This window comes from Salmo salar, chromosome ssa19 (assembly GCF_905237065.1).
Source record: "Salmo salar chromosome ssa19, Ssal_v3.1, whole genome shotgun sequence".
Lineage (NCBI taxonomy): Eukaryota > Metazoa > Chordata > Actinopteri > Salmoniformes > Salmonidae > Salmo > Salmo salar.
Window position 1 is genome coordinate 29,466,174 of NC_059460.1, and position 17,704 is coordinate 29,483,877.

Here is a 17,704-nt window from a genome sequence, read left to right on the forward strand (position 1 = left end):
TAGCTGTACAGTTCATTTATCTGTGTAAATGCATTTCTCTTGCATCATTACATAAGAGAGTGAACTCAGAAAGCTCCAGATTTGCATTTACAAACATAATAACCATGAACATAACTTGCAATAACAGATCAACTTTTATTACAGTAGTTTTATATAGATGTTTATGACCTTTCTACATTTCTGGCAGCTGTGATTTATTGTTCTGTTGAGTGTTTCTTCACTTTATTTTTTGTGATATGTCAATAAAACAAAACAGAATCTATACCTGTTTCGTCTACCCTGTGTTTGTCTAGTAAATGGATCATCTACTGTAGATGTTCCTTTTCTGTGAATATACTGATTTTGTGGGTGCCATGTTTAATGGCTCACCAGCAGGCCCTGCATTTGAGGAAATAATTTCCTGATCAGTATCAGAGCAGCTCTGAGGATCAACGTAGCTCAGTGTTTTCTCACGCCCTCCGCCTGAGGAAGTATCCATGTTGTTCTAAGGTGCTTTTGTTTCTCTGAAGTAACCATGGAGCAGACCCGGTGTTGTGACAGGAGAGGCGAGAAATGCACTAACAGGAGAGTGTTTACATCAATCCATTTACAAAGTTACAGAATGACAGCATGGTGGCCAGATTTAAGATATACTAACATATTGATGTTAGACAAAATCCCTTTCAGTTGAGACTGTGGCCAGGTCAGATGCATTGAGTTGCTATGACTGGTGTCATAGCATCGATTATTTTCTGTACTAGCATCAGCCAGTCTCAGAGAGCTGATATGAAACTCACAGGGAAATGTGTGACTGACTACTATAATACATGGGATTGACAGTAATAGAACACCCATCTATTCATGCTGTGGCGGTAATGACTGTGGCTCTAATTAGAACATTCAACAGCAAGACGGACAGAAACCTGTCTGTCACAGAATGAATAATAAGAATGAATAATAAGAAAGATGCCAAACAACTCAACTTCATGGTAACATTGGGCTTTGTCTGTATTGGCCACCACTGGTACAAAGAAAATAGGTTGGAATGTCCACTAGGTGGTAGAAGAAGCCTTCATCACCCAACCAATTCAAAGTCGTGATATGTAACCATGAAGCTTAACTTGTGAAGGTTATCACATTATGAATGCTACATTCGTGCTCAAAACACTGAGCTGTGAGACACGTCAATTTAAATCAATTCAACCATAGCAGGGCAGGTTAGTTTTTATTTTTAAATAACTATTTACATGACAGCGCTTTATAAATCAAATGTGTTTTCTTACACGACCCACAATATTTCTAAAAGAAAATGTTTCAAAATGAAGGGGAATGTGATGAATAAATCATTGATACCAGAAAATGTATGACTCGCAACCCTTTTTGATGGCTGAGCAACTGACCCTTGGTTTGCTGTGATAATCACCTTTGACATGGATGGTGTTTTCAACTCCCTCAAAAAACCAAATAACCCTGAGCTTTTAAACCCTTTCAACGGCATTATTTATATTATTCATATTACGTGATTTACTTTTAACTCTTAATGTATTATCAATGAGGTCCTAAATGTGAATAACAATAAAATGTTCTGCCAATAGAAGAAATGGTCAATTATAAAAAAAATTGTGATTTCAGGTGTGGTGGTGGGGGGGGGGGGTCGGGCTCATATAAAGGCAGTTTGGACGAGAACATTTGTGGGAGTCTACAGTACGATCAGTCTGTCAGTGAAATCTAACAGTCAGGTTGAGGTTTATGATTCACGGTAGGCACAAACATACACAGGCAGAAACGAGCGAATGCTCACTGCCTTGCCAATTCACTTATAATCACAGCTCACATTTAACATTTCTGCAGTTAGATATATTTCTGAGGCAACTTGGGTAAAGAGCCTTGACTAGAAGCACTACAGAAAAATGCCCCGTACAGTAATCTAACCATTATTACCTCCGTTTTTCTTCCTGCTAGTCCATGCTACTTACTGCCTAAGGAGGATAACTATCCCAAATAGGACTCTCCATTTTAATAATGGACATGATTAGGACACATGGCAGCAAGACTGAGAACAATCATGAAGTGAAGAAAATGGTGAGTAAAAACTTCACTCAACAGAATCAAAACAACCACATTCTGATAAATTCTGTGAGAGTGACCTTAACAATAATGTACTCTGTATCACATAATGGAACCTCAGGTGGTCAACGCATCCCTTCGTTAAAAGTAAAGAGATGATGAACATGGAAGTGTGTAAGAACAACCCCTTGTGTACACATGACAACTCATCATAATATTAGCAACTTTAACCATTTTAAGATGCTCAACGTGAATGAAAAGCATTATTAGAACAGGACAACATTGTTTTAGAACCGTTTGAGTAAAATTAAGTGCATCTTCAAAAACTATGAATTGTGAAATGCTCTTTGTTTTCTATTGCTGTCAAGCTTAATGCATGTCAACTCTTTAATACTGCCAATAAAAGCTTGTTTCTTATTTAAAAAACATAAATAAAAATATTATTTGTCTCAAAATACTATGCAGGGATTAAAGGGAGATTTTAAATCTTTTAAACAACACCTTGTTGTTTTCAACCTGAGATTAAAAACCAAGATTTCTCCTCAGAAGAGTCAGTACAGTAGTCTTTGATGAGTCTAAACGTTCAGTCTAAAAGAGCCACAATGTGCTTGTGACAGGATGTCCACGACAAGATTGGTTGGTGAGGAGTCACACTGGGCCTCAGCAAAAATCCACCTTGATGCGATTGGTTACACCAAATTTGGGCTTGGTTGGTCTGAACGAGTTCCACTGACAAAGTTATAAACCAGGAACTGCGAGGTGCCACAGTAGTGTGAAGCAAAGAGCTTCCCGTCGGGCGTGGGGTCGGAGAAAGCGATCTCCTCCTTGCTCAAGTAGGAGCCGTAGATGAAGTTGTTCCTGTGGGAGGGCAATGAGAGAAGAAATGAATGTTGGAAGTTCCAAAACTACATTTTTCAATTATATACCGTAATTTCCGGAATATTAAGCGCACCTGTATATAAGCCGCACCCACTGAATTACATTTTTTTATTTATTTTGAACATAAATAAGCCGCACGTCTATAAGCCACAGGTGCCTACCGGTACATTGAAACAAATGAACTTTACACAGGCTTTAACGAAACACGGCTTGTAACAAAAATAAACAGGCTTTAACGAAACACGGCTTGTAACAAAAAATTTGCAGTAAGCTTTAGTTGTCTTTTTGCACTGAGTCAATTCCTCACGCTGCTGTTTCCAACGTCTTATCATCGACTCAGACCAAGCTCCCGTGCAACAGCTCTATTTCCTTTTCCAACAGCCAGATCAATCGCCTTCAACTTGAAAGCTGCATCATATGCATTTCTCCGTGTCTTTGCCATGATGAGAGTGACAAAATGACTACCGTAATCAGAATGATGGGAAGTTTGAGAGCGCTCGATTTAATCTAAACAGTAAACAAAAAAGTTGTTTGACCTTAACCCGTTCGGCAATTTCATTGGTCTAATGAAAGCTTCATGCCGCCAAAAAACCGAGCACGTCACAGAATGTGTTTTTTTTTTAAGAAAAAAAATTGAAAGCGGGAAAAATCCATATATTAGCCGCGTCATTGTTTAAGCCGCGAGGTTCAAAGCGTGGTAAAAAAGTTGCGGCTTATAGTCCGGAATTTACGGTATACACCCCTTGACTTTCTCAAAAGAAAATTGTGTTACAGCCTACATTTTAAATGGATTCATTTTAGATTGCGTCACTGGCCTACATACAATACTCCATAATGTCAAAGTGGAATTATATGTTTTTACTCATTTTTTTTTATTACTAAGAAGTGTAAAGCTGTAAAGTCTTGAGTCAATAAGTATTCAACCCCTTTGTTATGGCAAGCCTAAATAAGTTGGGAGAAAACATTTGCTTAACAAGTCGCATAACAAGTTGCATGGACTCACTCTGAGTGCAATAATAGCATTCAACATGATTTTTTAAATGACAACCTCATCTCTGTACCCCACACATACAATTATCTGTAAGGTCCCACAGTCGAGCAGTGAATTTTAAAAACGGATTAAACCAAAGACCAGGGAGGTTTTCCAATGTCTCGCAAAGAAGGGAACCTATTGGTAGATGGGTACAAATAAAAGCTGACACTGAATATCCCTTTGAGCATGGTTAAGTTATTACTTACACTGGATAGTGTATCAATACACCCAGTCACTACAAATATACAAGCGTCCTTCCTAACTCAGTTGCCGGAGAATAAGGAAACCGCTCAGGGATTTCACCATGAGACCAATGGTGACTTTAAAACAATTAGAGTTTAATGGCTGTGATAGGACAAAACTGAAGATAGAGCAACATTGCTGTAGTTACTCCACAATACTAACCTAAATGACAGAGTGAAAAGGAAGCATGTACAGAATAAAAATATTCCCAAACATGCATCTTGTTTACAATAAGGCACTAATGTAAAAATAAATAAAAAATGTGGCAAAGAAATGAACTATGTCCTGAATACAAAGCATTATGTTTGGGGCAAATCCAACAGCATCACTGAGTACCACTCTACATATTTTTCCAGGCACGGTGGTGGCTTCATCATGTTATGGGTATGCTTGTTGTCAGCAAGGACTAGGGAGTTTGTTAGGCTAAAAAGAAACAATAGAGCGAAGCACAGGGGAAACCCTACTGGGAGACAAATGCACCTTTCAGCAGGACAATAACCTAAAACAATTTGACAGAGGTTAAAGCATTTTTAAAAGAATGTGCAAATATTGTACAACCCAGGTATGCAAAGCTCTTAGACATTCCCAAAACTCACAGCTGTAATCGCTGCCAAAGCCGATTCTAATTTGTATTGACTCAGGGGTGTGAATACTTATGTTAATGAGATATTTCAGAATTTCACGTTTTCACTTTGTCATTATGGGGTATTGTGTGAAAAAATAATAATCTGACTAACAGGAAAATGTGGAGTAAGTCAAGGGGTATGAATACTTTGAAGGCACTGATATATATAGTGCATGCATGCATGCATGCATACGACATATTTTAGATTTTAAACATTTGGAAACAGAGGGGGAAACATGCAAGTGGAAGTACAGTAGGAAGGCTGAACGTGGGGATTGAACTAGTCTCCGGTGGGGAGCAGTATATACATTGTGTACAAAACATTAAGGACATCTGCTCTTTCCATGACAGACTGACCAGGTGAAAGCTTTGATCCCTTATTGATGTCACTTGTTAAAGCCACTTCAATACGTGTAGATGAAGGGGAGGAGGCAGGTTAAGTAACGATTTTTAGCCTTGAGACAATTGAGACATGGATTGTGTATGTGAGCCATTCAGAGGGTGAATGGGCAAGACAAAAGATGTACAGTGCTTTCGGAATGTATTCAGACCCCTTGACTTTTTCCACATTTTGTTACGTTACAGCCTTATTCTAAAATTGATTCAATTGTTTTTTCTTCCCATCAAATCGACACACAATACCCCATAATGACAAAGTAAAAACAGTTTTTTTTTACATTTTTGTAAATGTATTAAAAATAAACTGAAATATATTTACATAAGTATTCAGACCCTTTAAATCAGTACTTTGTTCAAGAACCTTTGGCAGTGATTACAGCCTCAAGTCTTCTTGGGTATGACGCTACAAGCTTGGCACAACTGTATTTGGGGAGTTTCTCCCATTCATCTCTGCAGATCCTCTCAAGCTCTGTCAGGTTGGATGGGGAGCATCACTGTACAGCTATTTTTAGGTCTCTCCAGAGATGTTCGATCGGGTTTAAGTCCGGGCTCTGGCTGGGCCACTCATGGACATTCAGAGACTTGTCCCGAATCCACTCCTGCGTTGTCTTGGCTGTGTGCTTAGGGTCATTGTCCTGTTGGAAGTTAAACCTCCGCCCCAGTCTGAGGTGCTGAGTGCTCTGGAGTAGGTTTTCATTTTGGATCTCTGTACTTTGCTCCGTTCATCTTTCCCTCAATCCTGACTAGTCTCCCAATCCCTGCCGCTAACAAACATCCCCACAGCATGATACTGCCACCACCATGCTTCACCATAGGGATGGTGCCAGGTTTCCTCCAGACTTGACACTTGGCATTTTTACTGAGGAGTGGCTTCCATCTGACCACATCACCATAAAAGGCCTGATTGGTGGAGTGCTGCAGAGATGGTTGTCCTTCTGGAAGGTTCTCCCATCTCCACAGAGGAACTCTGAAGCTCTTTCAGAGTTGGTCACCTCTCTGACCAAGGCCCTTCTCCCCCAATTGCTCTAGGAAGAGACTTGGTGGTTCCAAACTTCTTCCATTTAAGAATTATGGAGGCCACTGTGTTATTGGAGACCTTCAATGCTGCAGACATTTTTTGGTACCCTTCCCCAGATCTGTGACTCAACACAATCCTGTCTCGGAGCTCTACGGACAATTCCTTCGACCTCATGGCTTGGTTTTTGCTCAGACATGTACTGTCAACTGTGGGACCTTCTACAGACAGGTGTGTGCCTTTCCAAATCATGTCCAATCAATTGAATTTACCACAGGTAGACTCCAAATCAAGTTGTAGAAACAACTCAAGGATGATCAATGAAAACAGGATGCACTTGAGCTCAATTTCGAGTCTCATAGCAAAGGGTCTGAATACTTATGTAAATAAGGTATTTTTTATTTTTTATAAATTAGCAAACATTTCTAAAAACCTATTTTTGCTTTGTCAATATGTGGTATTGTGTGTAGATTGATGAGGGAAAAAATGAATGTAATACATTTTAGAATAAGGCTGTAATGTAACAAAATGTGGAAAAAGTCGAGGGGTCTGAATACTTTCCGAATACACTGTATGTGCCTTTGAACGGGGTATGCTAGTAAGTGCCAGGTGCACCGGTTTGTTACAAGAACTACAACGCTGCTGGGTTTTTCATGCTCAACATTTTCCCGTGTGTATCAAGAATGGTCCACCACCCAAAGGACATCCAGCCAACTTGGCACAACTGCGGGAAGCATTGGAGTCAACATGGGCCAGCATCCCTATGGAACCTTGTTGTCCATGACCTGATGAATTGAAGCTGTTATGGGGGCAAAAGGGGGTGCATCTCAATATAAGGAATGTGTTCCTATGTTTTGTACACTCAGCGTATGTGTCTGAATCAGGGGGCATTAAGGCGTCAGCATGCTTCTGTTAGGCTGGCACCTAGCTGAGCTTACCCCCTTAAAATATCTTTGCTTGAAAAATGAAGAACAAAAGTGGCAATAGCACTGTTTGTCCATTTTGGGACGCCGTTGCCATTATACACTTCCTCAAAATAGTCAGAATTAACTCAAGAAATCGGTCATTCATTTTGACATTTTTGTAGAGGAGCTCTTAGTCACGCAATTTTACATCTAAATAAGATGATTGGTGCAGTAATTTTCCATGAAAATGAGTCGTCTCTCGTTGAATGACAAAGACTTTATTGAAGAACACCTACTCTTGACCAATCACCAACAAAGGGATGTCGTCTTTGGCTGCCGACTTCGGCTTGCCTTGAGAAAAGAAATTGTGCACGAACAGCCGAAAAAAAACCTTACCGAAGTCCAAAACAAACAAAATGCCACAAAATATGCAAACACTCTTCTGAACTGTTTTAGCTGGGAAGCATGCGGACGCCTTTACCCCCTCCCCACGGAGCAAATGATGTTGATTTTTCTACCTTCTTCGATTCATGCCCAAGTAAGACTGACGGACTGACCTGAGACACTCGATCATGCGTGAGGCGATGCCCCTCCGTCTCATCATGCTGAAGACCCAGATGCGGCTGATGCCACAGAGGGCTGGCTCTGGGTTGGTGGAACAGCACCAGGCTCTCTGACGCTCAAACATCACCTTCTCTCCCTCCGAGCCCTCGGGCACCGCCTCCTCAATGACCCTGTAGCCCTGCACACGCACATACAATCACATACATGCAACAACAGCGAATACATCGTCACAATAAAGTCTCTTGACTTTGCATCTCAACCACCCTCCCAACAAACACACACATTCCCAGCCTTAACCCACACAGTCTTTCTCACCTCCTGAATGTGCTCAGCAATAAGGCACCCAGCTACCTTCTTGTCATTGGAGATAAACAGGAAGGTTTTAGTCTGGGAGGGACACTTGGTCTCAACCTGCTGGAAGCCCAGGTCATTGTCCACCATCTCTCTAATCTCCTCAACCTGACAAACCACCAATAAACAGGCTATGTAAGACTTCTTTGCAGGGTCGTATTCATCAGTGCACACCGTAGCAAAACCTTTTGCAACAGAAAACCAGTGTTTCTTATCCCTCCCTGTTAGTCAGTTTTCATTCTGTTTGATGCCTAGTGAATATGACCCTGGACTACAGGACAATTAAACTGTAGTGATGTACAGAGGATATTGGCACCCTTGATAAATATGAGCAAAAAAAATACTGTATAAAATCAGCAATACAAACACAGATATATTGTATGCTAAAAATAATAATAATAATCTGACAATTATATTATTTTACACTAATACAATTGCTCAGAGAAATACATTTTGTTTAACCCATTACACTCACAGCACCCATCATCCCATATACGGGTTGAAAATGGCAGATTTTGTCATTGATAAGTGCCTAAATTGGAAAACAGTTGATATACAGTAACATGCTATACATGGCGTCAGAGCTCAGGTTCTCCGCTTCACAACGCTGTATGAGTTTTGACTGACAGAAGTTATAAACTTGAGCACTGTGCGTGACAAGAAGAAGCCCCCATACCTCCTGCTAATTGGGCAACTTTTGCAAATGTGTTGTTTAAGTGAGGGAAATCCTGTAAATCACGATTAGTCTGTGTTCTGAAAGATGAGATGTTGAGGATTATAATAATAGAAACCGCTTTGTCAAAGAAGCGAATCACCCACCTATGAGTTAAAATGTGCACTTCACATTTCAATATTTGAAAACTCGTAATTTACAGTATCAACGTTTCATAATCGGCATGTTGGATCCACAGTTACAAGGTTTTCAAAGCCGTGGGAAGTAGGGGTGCTGCGGCACCCTCTGATAGATAAACGGCATTGGCACTTGAATTGGAACCGATGCTATGAAAATAAGGCTCTTTGGCCACGCACACCAGTGGTGGGTTTAGCGTTGAAAAACAGAAGCATTTGCAGAAAAGTACCTAATATCTACAGTAAAATATGGTGGTGGATCTTTGATGTTATGGGGCTATTTTGCTTCCACTGGTCCTGGGGCCCTTGTTAAGGTCAACGGCATCATGAACTTTACCAAGTACCAGGACATTTTAGCCAAAAACCTGGATGCCTCTGCCAGGAGGTGGACACTTGGCTGCAAGTGGATCTCCCAGTAAGACAATAAGCACTGATCAAGATCCACAAAGAAACAGTTAATTTACCACAAAAATCAACATTTTGCAATGGCCATCTCCGTCTACGGACTTGAACCCCATTGAAAACCTGTGGTTTGAATTGAAGAGGGCAGTCCATAAGCACAGAGAAAGGATATCAATGATCTGGAAAGATTTCATATGGAGGAATGGTCTAAGATACCTCAACTTGTTTCCAATCTCAAAAAATATTTTTAGAAAAAGGCTTTGTCGTTATCCTCGCAAGGGGAGGGTGCTAGAGTACTGAAAAACAGGGGTGCCAATCAATGTTCCCTCTAAGCTGCGCTGCTGCGCAAGCTCCCCTGGGACTGCCTTGCGAGAAATATCAGCCCACGCAAAGCGGTACAAGATTGAACTTCAATTATCTAGAGTTTTCCCTGTTAGTTAACAGTATCAATGTTTCCCGTCACTGTGGGAATTGTGATCGAATCAACGGAATACTAGCCACTTTCAATGCAACATCCCGAAACAAAAACTATGCAATAGATTTTGTTGTGGGCAGAACGCATCCGAGTAGGATTCTATTGCATTGACAGGCTTGACTCAGGCCCGTACCACCCTACACAGACTATGTGCGCCATAACCAATTAGAGCTGCAGTAGGCCTTTATGCAAATAGACCTTTGCCATTCACTTTGCACTTGTTTTGAGTTCAAAGCGAGAGCTACATGTACTGTAGCGACATGTGCACATTTGTTCATATCCTTTGCTAGTTAGTTATTAGCCCAGTTATAAACAATTTGCAGTCAGCAATAGGGGAGTGATTGCTTCCTACAAGAGCACAAAATGGGTGCATTTCTAGACATCTTTGAAAAGTGAGTCAGATAAATCGTTTTTTTTTTTTAAAGGGGCAGTGTTGTATCTTGAAAAAAAGCTTGAATAAGCTAACTAGCCAATAGGTAGAGGGTATCATCATTTTCCTGATTCTCTGTAATAATGGTATGGGAATAATGATACATTTTAAGTATTTAAGTGTTTATATTTTTTATTACTTGTTAAACAAAATCTCTTTCTCTGTGCAATTGTATTAGTGTAAAATAATATAATTGTCCAATTTCTTTTTAGTATACCATATAGCTCAGTATTTGTATTATTTATCTTAGTCTTTTTTGCTCATATTTATCAAGGGTGACAAAAATTATGGACCCCACTGTATATCAGGGGCTTACAAAACCTCGACATATGTAGTGGTGTGTATCAGGGGGATTTAAAGTATACAGTAGTTTAGATTAATAATGGCCTTTTTTTATATCGTATTACAGTCAACGTTTTTCCATACGTGATAATGTGTACATTTGGAGCCTGAAGCACACATACCTTCTTCAGTGCATATTTGGGGTCATCTGGAAGGACAAGGATGATCTTACCATCGGGGTACTCCCCCAAAATCCTCTCCTTCTTCCACCCCTGTGGATGGCATGACAAATCAGTGGTTTATAGGTTAAGAGATGTGTGTGTGTGTGAGAAATGTTTGAGTCAGAGAAGATGAGTTGGCACACATAGTCTGCGTCCCAAACGGCTCCCTATTCCCTATATACAGTAGTGCATTACTTTTGACCAGAGTCCTATGGGACGCATTCATGTGTGGGAGACAGCTCATTCTCACCACATATCTGACAGCACTGGTGAACTGGTTGTGGAATAGCAAATGCTGGGATTCATCCTCTGGGTTGGCAGCGGAGTACAGCATCCCACACACACCGCAGGTTACTGGGCCAAAGTGCTTCTGCCCTGCATCCTAGGAAGTGACACACACAGACTCTAGGTCAGTTCTGACATACAGTTAATAGATTATATCTAAATATAGGAACTTACTGGCCTGAGTGCCAGTCTGTGCAATCATGCCAACTCCTTGTCATGCCAAACCTTTGGCTTGACAATTACAGCAAGTAAGAGGACAAACAGATTTGGGACCAAGCTAAGAACATGCATAGTCTTTGAATAACACCACTGTGTTACAAAGGATAACTCAAAGTACAGTAATACAGTAGGCAGTATTTGGCGAAGGACTGAAACACTCACAATAATGGCTTGATTTCCGTCTTTGTCGGTCTCCTTTAGTTTCTTGATTTCTTTCTGCAGACGTTCGTCAGAGAGGGGACTGCTATTACCTGCTGATTGAACGACCCCACTGCCATGGAAACACAGACATTGTTCGAATTGCTCCGGAAAATAGCTTTTGTGCAGAAAACTATTTGGTCATTGTAATTTGAGTGTAAATTCTTACGAGTCAGAGGCCTTCTCTGTTGTTGTCTTGTCCTCTGTCTTGACCTCTGGGGATGCGGGTTTAATCTCAGTAACTGATAAGTAAGAGACATTCTATAAGAAGCAAGTTACACAATGTATGATATGACAATGTGTTATAACACTGTTCAAACTGGTCATTTGGATGTTATCACACATGAGAGTACCAGCAGGCTTTTCTTCACACTGCTCTTGGTCAACAGAATCTCTTGGGGGCTCTTCAGAGGGAGGGGAGGACACTGGTGCTATGGAATCCTGTGGAAAGACAAAAGGTTAAGAGGGATACATTTTGGCGCCAAATTCATTTTTACCATAAAAATGGCCGTATGATGATCCACACTGCTTCTAATGTGTCACTGAAGTGCCCTGTACAGTTATTGAATGGGATTTTAATATAATTTCTAAAACTAACCTACCATTCTTACATGCTAATAAAGAAATAACAGGTCCAAGGATGTTACCTCATCTTCGCCAGTTTTGGCCGTAGGTGGCGCTTCTGCTTTCTGCTCAGTTTTGGGGGAAGATATAGGTACCACCGCTGCCTTTGGTACACTGGGTCTAGGCATGTCTGCCTTCGGTACGGTAGGTACTACTGCATTCTGTACAGTAAGTTTGGAGTCCTGTGGAAGGAGGGGATATAAAGACAGTTACAGTACCACACAAGACAACATTTAAGAAATGATAAGGATGTGGGTAAGAGCGTTGCTAGTGCTACACTCTAGCAGGTCGTGGGTTCAAATCCTACAGGGATACAAAAAATGCATGGTTGCTTTCAATGTCTGCTGGCATTAAAAAAAAAGTAAAATATCAACCAAGAAAGTTACCTCAAGCAGCATAACAACCAAGAAAGTTATTTCAAGTAGCATAGTTCTATAGTTGCCATAGAGCTACCGTAATTTCCGGACTATTAAGCCGCACCCTTTTACATAAATAAGCCGCACATGTCTATAAGCCGCAGGTGCCTACCGGTACATTGAAACAAATGAACTTTACACAGGCTTTAAAGAAGTACGGCTTGTAACAAAAATAAATAGGCTTTAACGAAACACGGATTGTAACAAAAATAAATAGGCTTTAACGAAACACGGCTTGTAACAAAAAATAAAACATTTGCAGTAAACAGTAGCCTACCAAGAAAGTCATTGGTCACCATCTTCCTCCTCCTGTGCACTGAAACCATCTCCTTCGGTGTCGGAGTTGAATAGCCTCAGAATTGCTTCATCCGATATTGGATCGTTTTCATTGTCGCTCTCGTGACTTTAATCCGGAGGCAAATCCCCCGCTGAGCCCTCTTCAACACGCAGCAGTCCAGCCTTTCGAAACCCGTTGATAGTGGATTTTTTGACAATGCTCCACGCTGTCAGGACCCACAAATTTGAAAGCGGAAAAAATACATATATTAGCCGCGTCATTGTTTAAGCCGCAAAGTTCAAAGCGTGTGAAAAAAGTTGCGGCTTATAGTCCGGAATTTACGGTACTGTAAATGTGTACATAGTAATTTTTTATTTCACCTGGCTGCCAATTCCAAAATCTCCTGAAACCAGAAGTAGACGGTTGGGTATGGGGGCTAGCAACCCCATCCCGTAAAACCTTTGAGCATTAATTCAAACAGCACTTTCGTGCGTTTGCCAGCAGCTCTTCGCTGTGCTTCAAGCATTGAGCCGTTTATGACTTCAAGCCTATCAACTCCCAAGATTAGGCTGGTGTAACCGATGTGAAATGGCTAGCTAGTTAGCGGGGTGCGCGCTAATAGCATTTCAATTGGTGACGTCACTCGCTCTGAGACCTTGAAGTAGTTGTTCCCCTTGCTCTGCAAGGGCCGCGGCTTTTGTGGAGCGATGGGTAACAATGCTTCGAGGGTGGCTGCTGTCGATGTGTTCCTGGTTCAAGCCCAGGTAGGGGTGAGGAAAGGGACGGAAGCTATACTGTTACACTGGCAATACTAAAGTGCCTATAAGAACATCCAATAGTCAAAAGGTATATGAAATACAAATGGTAGAGAGAGAAATAGTCCTATAATTCCTATAACTACAACCTAAAACTTCTTACCTGGGAATATTGAAGACTCATGTTAAAAGGACCCACCAGCTTTCATATGTTCTCATGTTCTGAGCAAGGAACTTAAATGTTAGCTTTTTTACATGGCACATATTGCACTTTTACTTTCTTCTCCAACACTGTTTTTGCATTATGGAAACCAAATTGAACAAGTTTCATTATTTATTTGAGGCTAAATTGATTTTATTGATGTATTATATTAAGTTAAAATAAGTGTTCATTCAGTATTGTTGTAATTGTCATTATTACAAATACATTAAAAAGGCCAATTAATCGGTATCGGCTTTTTTTGGGTCCTCCAATAATCGGTATCGGCGTTGAAAAATCATAATCGCTCGACCTCTAATGCTGAGGTAACAAACCATCAAGAAAACCTTAATAATGCAAGTTCGCAACAAGTATCAAGCCCTTTCAAACAACACAGAAGAAAAAGATGAGGCGGCAACTGAGGAAAATATTGACAGGAAGTGGGGGAAAGTGGTTAAAGCAGCAAGAAAACCATAGAACACAGAAGGCAACGCAAGGAATGGATCACCCCAGAAACATGGGAAATGATCGAGGAAAGAACAGACATTAAAATTGAAAGATGCCAAATTAAAGGCTAAAACTAAAATTGGAGGAGCAGTACAGAAAAATCGACACAAGTCAAAAGGCTAGTAAGAAGAAACAAAAGGGCCTACCTGAAAAAGCAGCAGCAAGCAACCAGCAAGGAAAAGTATACAAAATCACTAACCTAATCTGTGGCAGAAAATTCTAGTCAAATACTCAAATCTAAAAGACAAGCAAGGCAATCTCCTGACAACAGAAAATGAACAGGAAGCAAGATGGACAGAACACTTCAGAGAAGATCAACAGAGAACCTCGGGTGGATCCAATTAACACACCACACCTGAAGCTGCTCTAGAAGATCTAAACATAAACACCAACCCACCAACCAAAGAAGAAATAATCACTATCATCAAGTCACTAAAGAATGGGAAAGCTCCAGTTCCTGATAACCTTAATGCCGAGCTGTTCAAAATCGATCCAGTAGGGGCTGCAAACATCCTTTCACTTTTCACTGATATCTGGTTGAAGGGAAAGATACCTTCAGATTGGACCCAGGGGGTCATCATACGGGTACCTAAGGGCACTCTATCCGATTGCAACAACTGGAGGGGCATCGCACCTTTATCCGTTCCCAGCAAGATCTTTAACAAAATGATCGTACAACAGATGTCTTCAGCTGTAGACAAAGTGCTTAGGAACGAACATGGGAGGGAAGAAGGAGCTGTACATACCAGATCTTTGCTCTCAGAAACATCATTGAGCAATGTAGTGAGTGGCAACAAACTCAACAACTTTATTGACTTCCAGAAGGCTTTTGACAGCATTCACTGCAAAAGCCAAAAGAAGATTTTAAGAATTGATGGAATCCCCAACCATGTTGTTAACATCATAAAACAGTTCTACAGCAACTTCTTCATGCACTGTGGTAACGAGCAACATGAGCTTTGCTGTGAAGCTGAGTTCGTCAAGGCTGTGTGATGTCAGCCTTACTCTTCAACCTGACAATAGATTGGGTCATGCGGCGAACCAAAGAAGATCAGGCAAGAGGAACACAATGGACCTGGTATTCTACTCTAGAAGACCTAGACTTCACCGATGACCTGGCTCTTTTATCACACACACACACACACACACACGAGAAAACTGCCCAGTCCTTTGGCCAGCAAGTCGGCCTGGTTATCAACTGCAGCAAGACAAAGGTCATGTTCATCAACACAGCAAAATCAGTCAAAATCAAGGAACAGGACCTGGAGTTAAGCCACAGTTTTAGTTACCTTGGGAGCACCATATGCCATGATGGAGGCACCAGCAAAGACATCTGCACCAGAATCAATAAAGCAATCTTTATGAAGTTCAAGTTCTGGAAATACAGCAATAATACAGCACAAATACAAAACTCAAAATATTGCAGAGCTGTGTACTGGCAACTCTCCTTTATGGTTCAGATTGCTGGAAAATGACAGAAGCAGACCTGAAAAAACAGTCTACCTTCCACACAACTTCATGAACATCTTCTGGCCAAACACAATATCAAACAACAACTTCCTTATATAAACGAAGCAGGAAGCTTCGATCTAGTAATACAGCAGTGCTCAGGCAGAAGACTCGTAATGAGGACAACTGGCTATTATACTGAACTGCGTGATGAGCTTTTTGTTTCCCAGAGCATCACCTAAGTGGGTGCTACACAGAGTGGAAACGGAGAAGTCCAGTGGCAATAAGAGTCAGGCTGGTACCCAGACTTTCCCTATACAAGATCATCAGCAGACTCCATCATCTACCATCCTCTGAACAGCTCTCTCCGCTCAAGCTATTAAATTGTCCCTCCTCTCCATCTTTGGAGGATGCAGCTTTCAAAGATTTGGCCTCTATTGGTTGACCGGTCATGATATATTGCTTGTTTGTTTTTTGCTCTTGAAGCACTTTGACATTCTATGAAAAGCGCTATAGAAATCTAAATAATACATTTGTATTGTTACAACTAAGAAACTTACCTCATGTTTACCATTTTTGGACATAGGGGTTGGTATCTCTACGGCCTTCTGTACAGTTGGTACTGTATTCTGCGCGGTAGGTCCTACTGTTTTCTGTGTGATATGTCCTGTTTTCAGTGCAGTAGGTCCTAATGTTTTCTGACCCCTGTTTTCTGGCTTCTGCACGGTAGGTTTCGAGTCCTGTGGAAGGAGAAATTAAGAGGGTATGAATTAATTTCAATACCATTTTTGACACAAAAACTGCATTTTATCATTTTAGATCAATGTTTAAGAAAGTTACTTCATGTTTGCCATTTTCGGCCGCTGGTGTAGGTGTCACCGCTGCCCTCTGAATGGTGGTAGGTGGTCTCCCTGCTGCCCTCTGAACGGCGGTAGGTGGTCTCCCTGCTGCCCTCTGAACGGCGGTAGGTGTCCCTGCTGCCCTCTGAACGGCGGTAGGTGTCACTGCTGCCCTCTGAACGGCGGTAGGTGTCACTGCTGCCCTCTGAACGGGCGGTAGGTGGTCCCTGCTGCCCTCTGAACGGCGGTAGGTGTCCCTGCTGCCCTCTGAACGGCGGTAGGTGTCCCTGCTGCCCTCTGAACGGCGGTAGGTGTCCCTGCTGCCCTCTGAACGGCGGTAGGTGTCCCTGCTGCCCTCTGAACGGCGGTAGGTGTCCCTGCTGCCCTCTGAACGGCGGTAGGTGGTCTCCCTGCTGCCCTCTGAACGGCGGTAGGTGTCACTGCTGCCCTCTGAACGGCGGTAGGTGTCCCTGCTGCCCTCTGAACGGCGGTAGGTGTCCCTGCTGCCCTCTGAACGGCGGTAGGTGTCACTGCTGCCCTCTGAACGGCGGTAGGTGTCACTGCTGCCCTCTGAACGGCGGTAGGTGTCACTGCTGCCCTCTGAACGGCGGTAGGTGTCACTGCTGCCCTCTGAACGGCGGTAGGTGTCACTGCTGCCCTCTGAACGGCGGTAGGTGTCACTGCTGCCCTCTGAATAGTGGTAGGTGTCACTGCTGCCCTCTGAATAGTGGTAGCTGTAGGTCTCACTGCTGCCTTCTGCACTGTGGGTTTCGGCTCGTCATCACATTCAAAGTCATCAAAGGAGTACTTGGGCCTGGATTTGTAAGGCTTATACTCCACCACAGGCTTGGCCTTCTGAGCTTTCAGCCCGTTGGGCATCGGTGGGGGTTCTGCTGGAAGCGTCCTCTTTCTCAGGGTGGGTCCCTTACTGGGGGTCACTTTGGGGAGCTCAACTTTTGGGGGCTCAACTTTTGGGGTTACTTCTGGAATGGTTGGGGAGAGTGCAGCTACTGTGGGTGCTGCTGGACTGGCTGAGGGGGGTGGGGGTGTGGTCACTTGGACAGGTACTGCTGCTGGAGGGGAAGGTTTAGTCTCAGTCTCTGGAATCATCTTCTGATCGGACTTGAGCTTCTTCACCATGGTCCAGGACATATTCTTCTCCCGCTGTAGCTCCACCTGCCGCAGCCTCTGGAACCTGGTAAGCTTCTTCTTCTCGT

The 17,704-nt window shown here is 42.2% G+C and overlaps 1 protein-coding gene across 1 annotated transcript; it reads right to left on the reverse strand.

Annotated features, from left to right (window-relative positions):
- Nucleotides 1-1,187: 1,187 nt before the first annotated feature.
- On the reverse strand, nucleotides 1,188-16,684 carry LOC106578687 (N-acetyltransferase ESCO1). Its single transcript, XM_014157787.2, has 11 exons — nucleotides 16,489-16,684; nucleotides 16,209-16,388; nucleotides 12,069-12,227; nucleotides 11,775-11,862; nucleotides 11,591-11,663; nucleotides 11,386-11,494; nucleotides 10,970-11,101; nucleotides 10,681-10,770; nucleotides 8,025-8,168; nucleotides 7,703-7,887; nucleotides 1,188-2,904 (listed from the first exon to the last, which is right to left on the reverse strand). The coding sequence occupies exons 2-11, from the start codon at nucleotides 16,230-16,232 to the stop codon at nucleotides 2,736-2,738; spliced, it is 1,173 nt and encodes a 390-aa protein (XP_014013262.2). The 5' UTR covers nucleotides 16,233-16,388; nucleotides 16,489-16,684; the 3' UTR covers nucleotides 1,188-2,735.
- Between the last annotated feature and the right edge of the window lie 1,020 nt (nucleotides 16,685-17,704).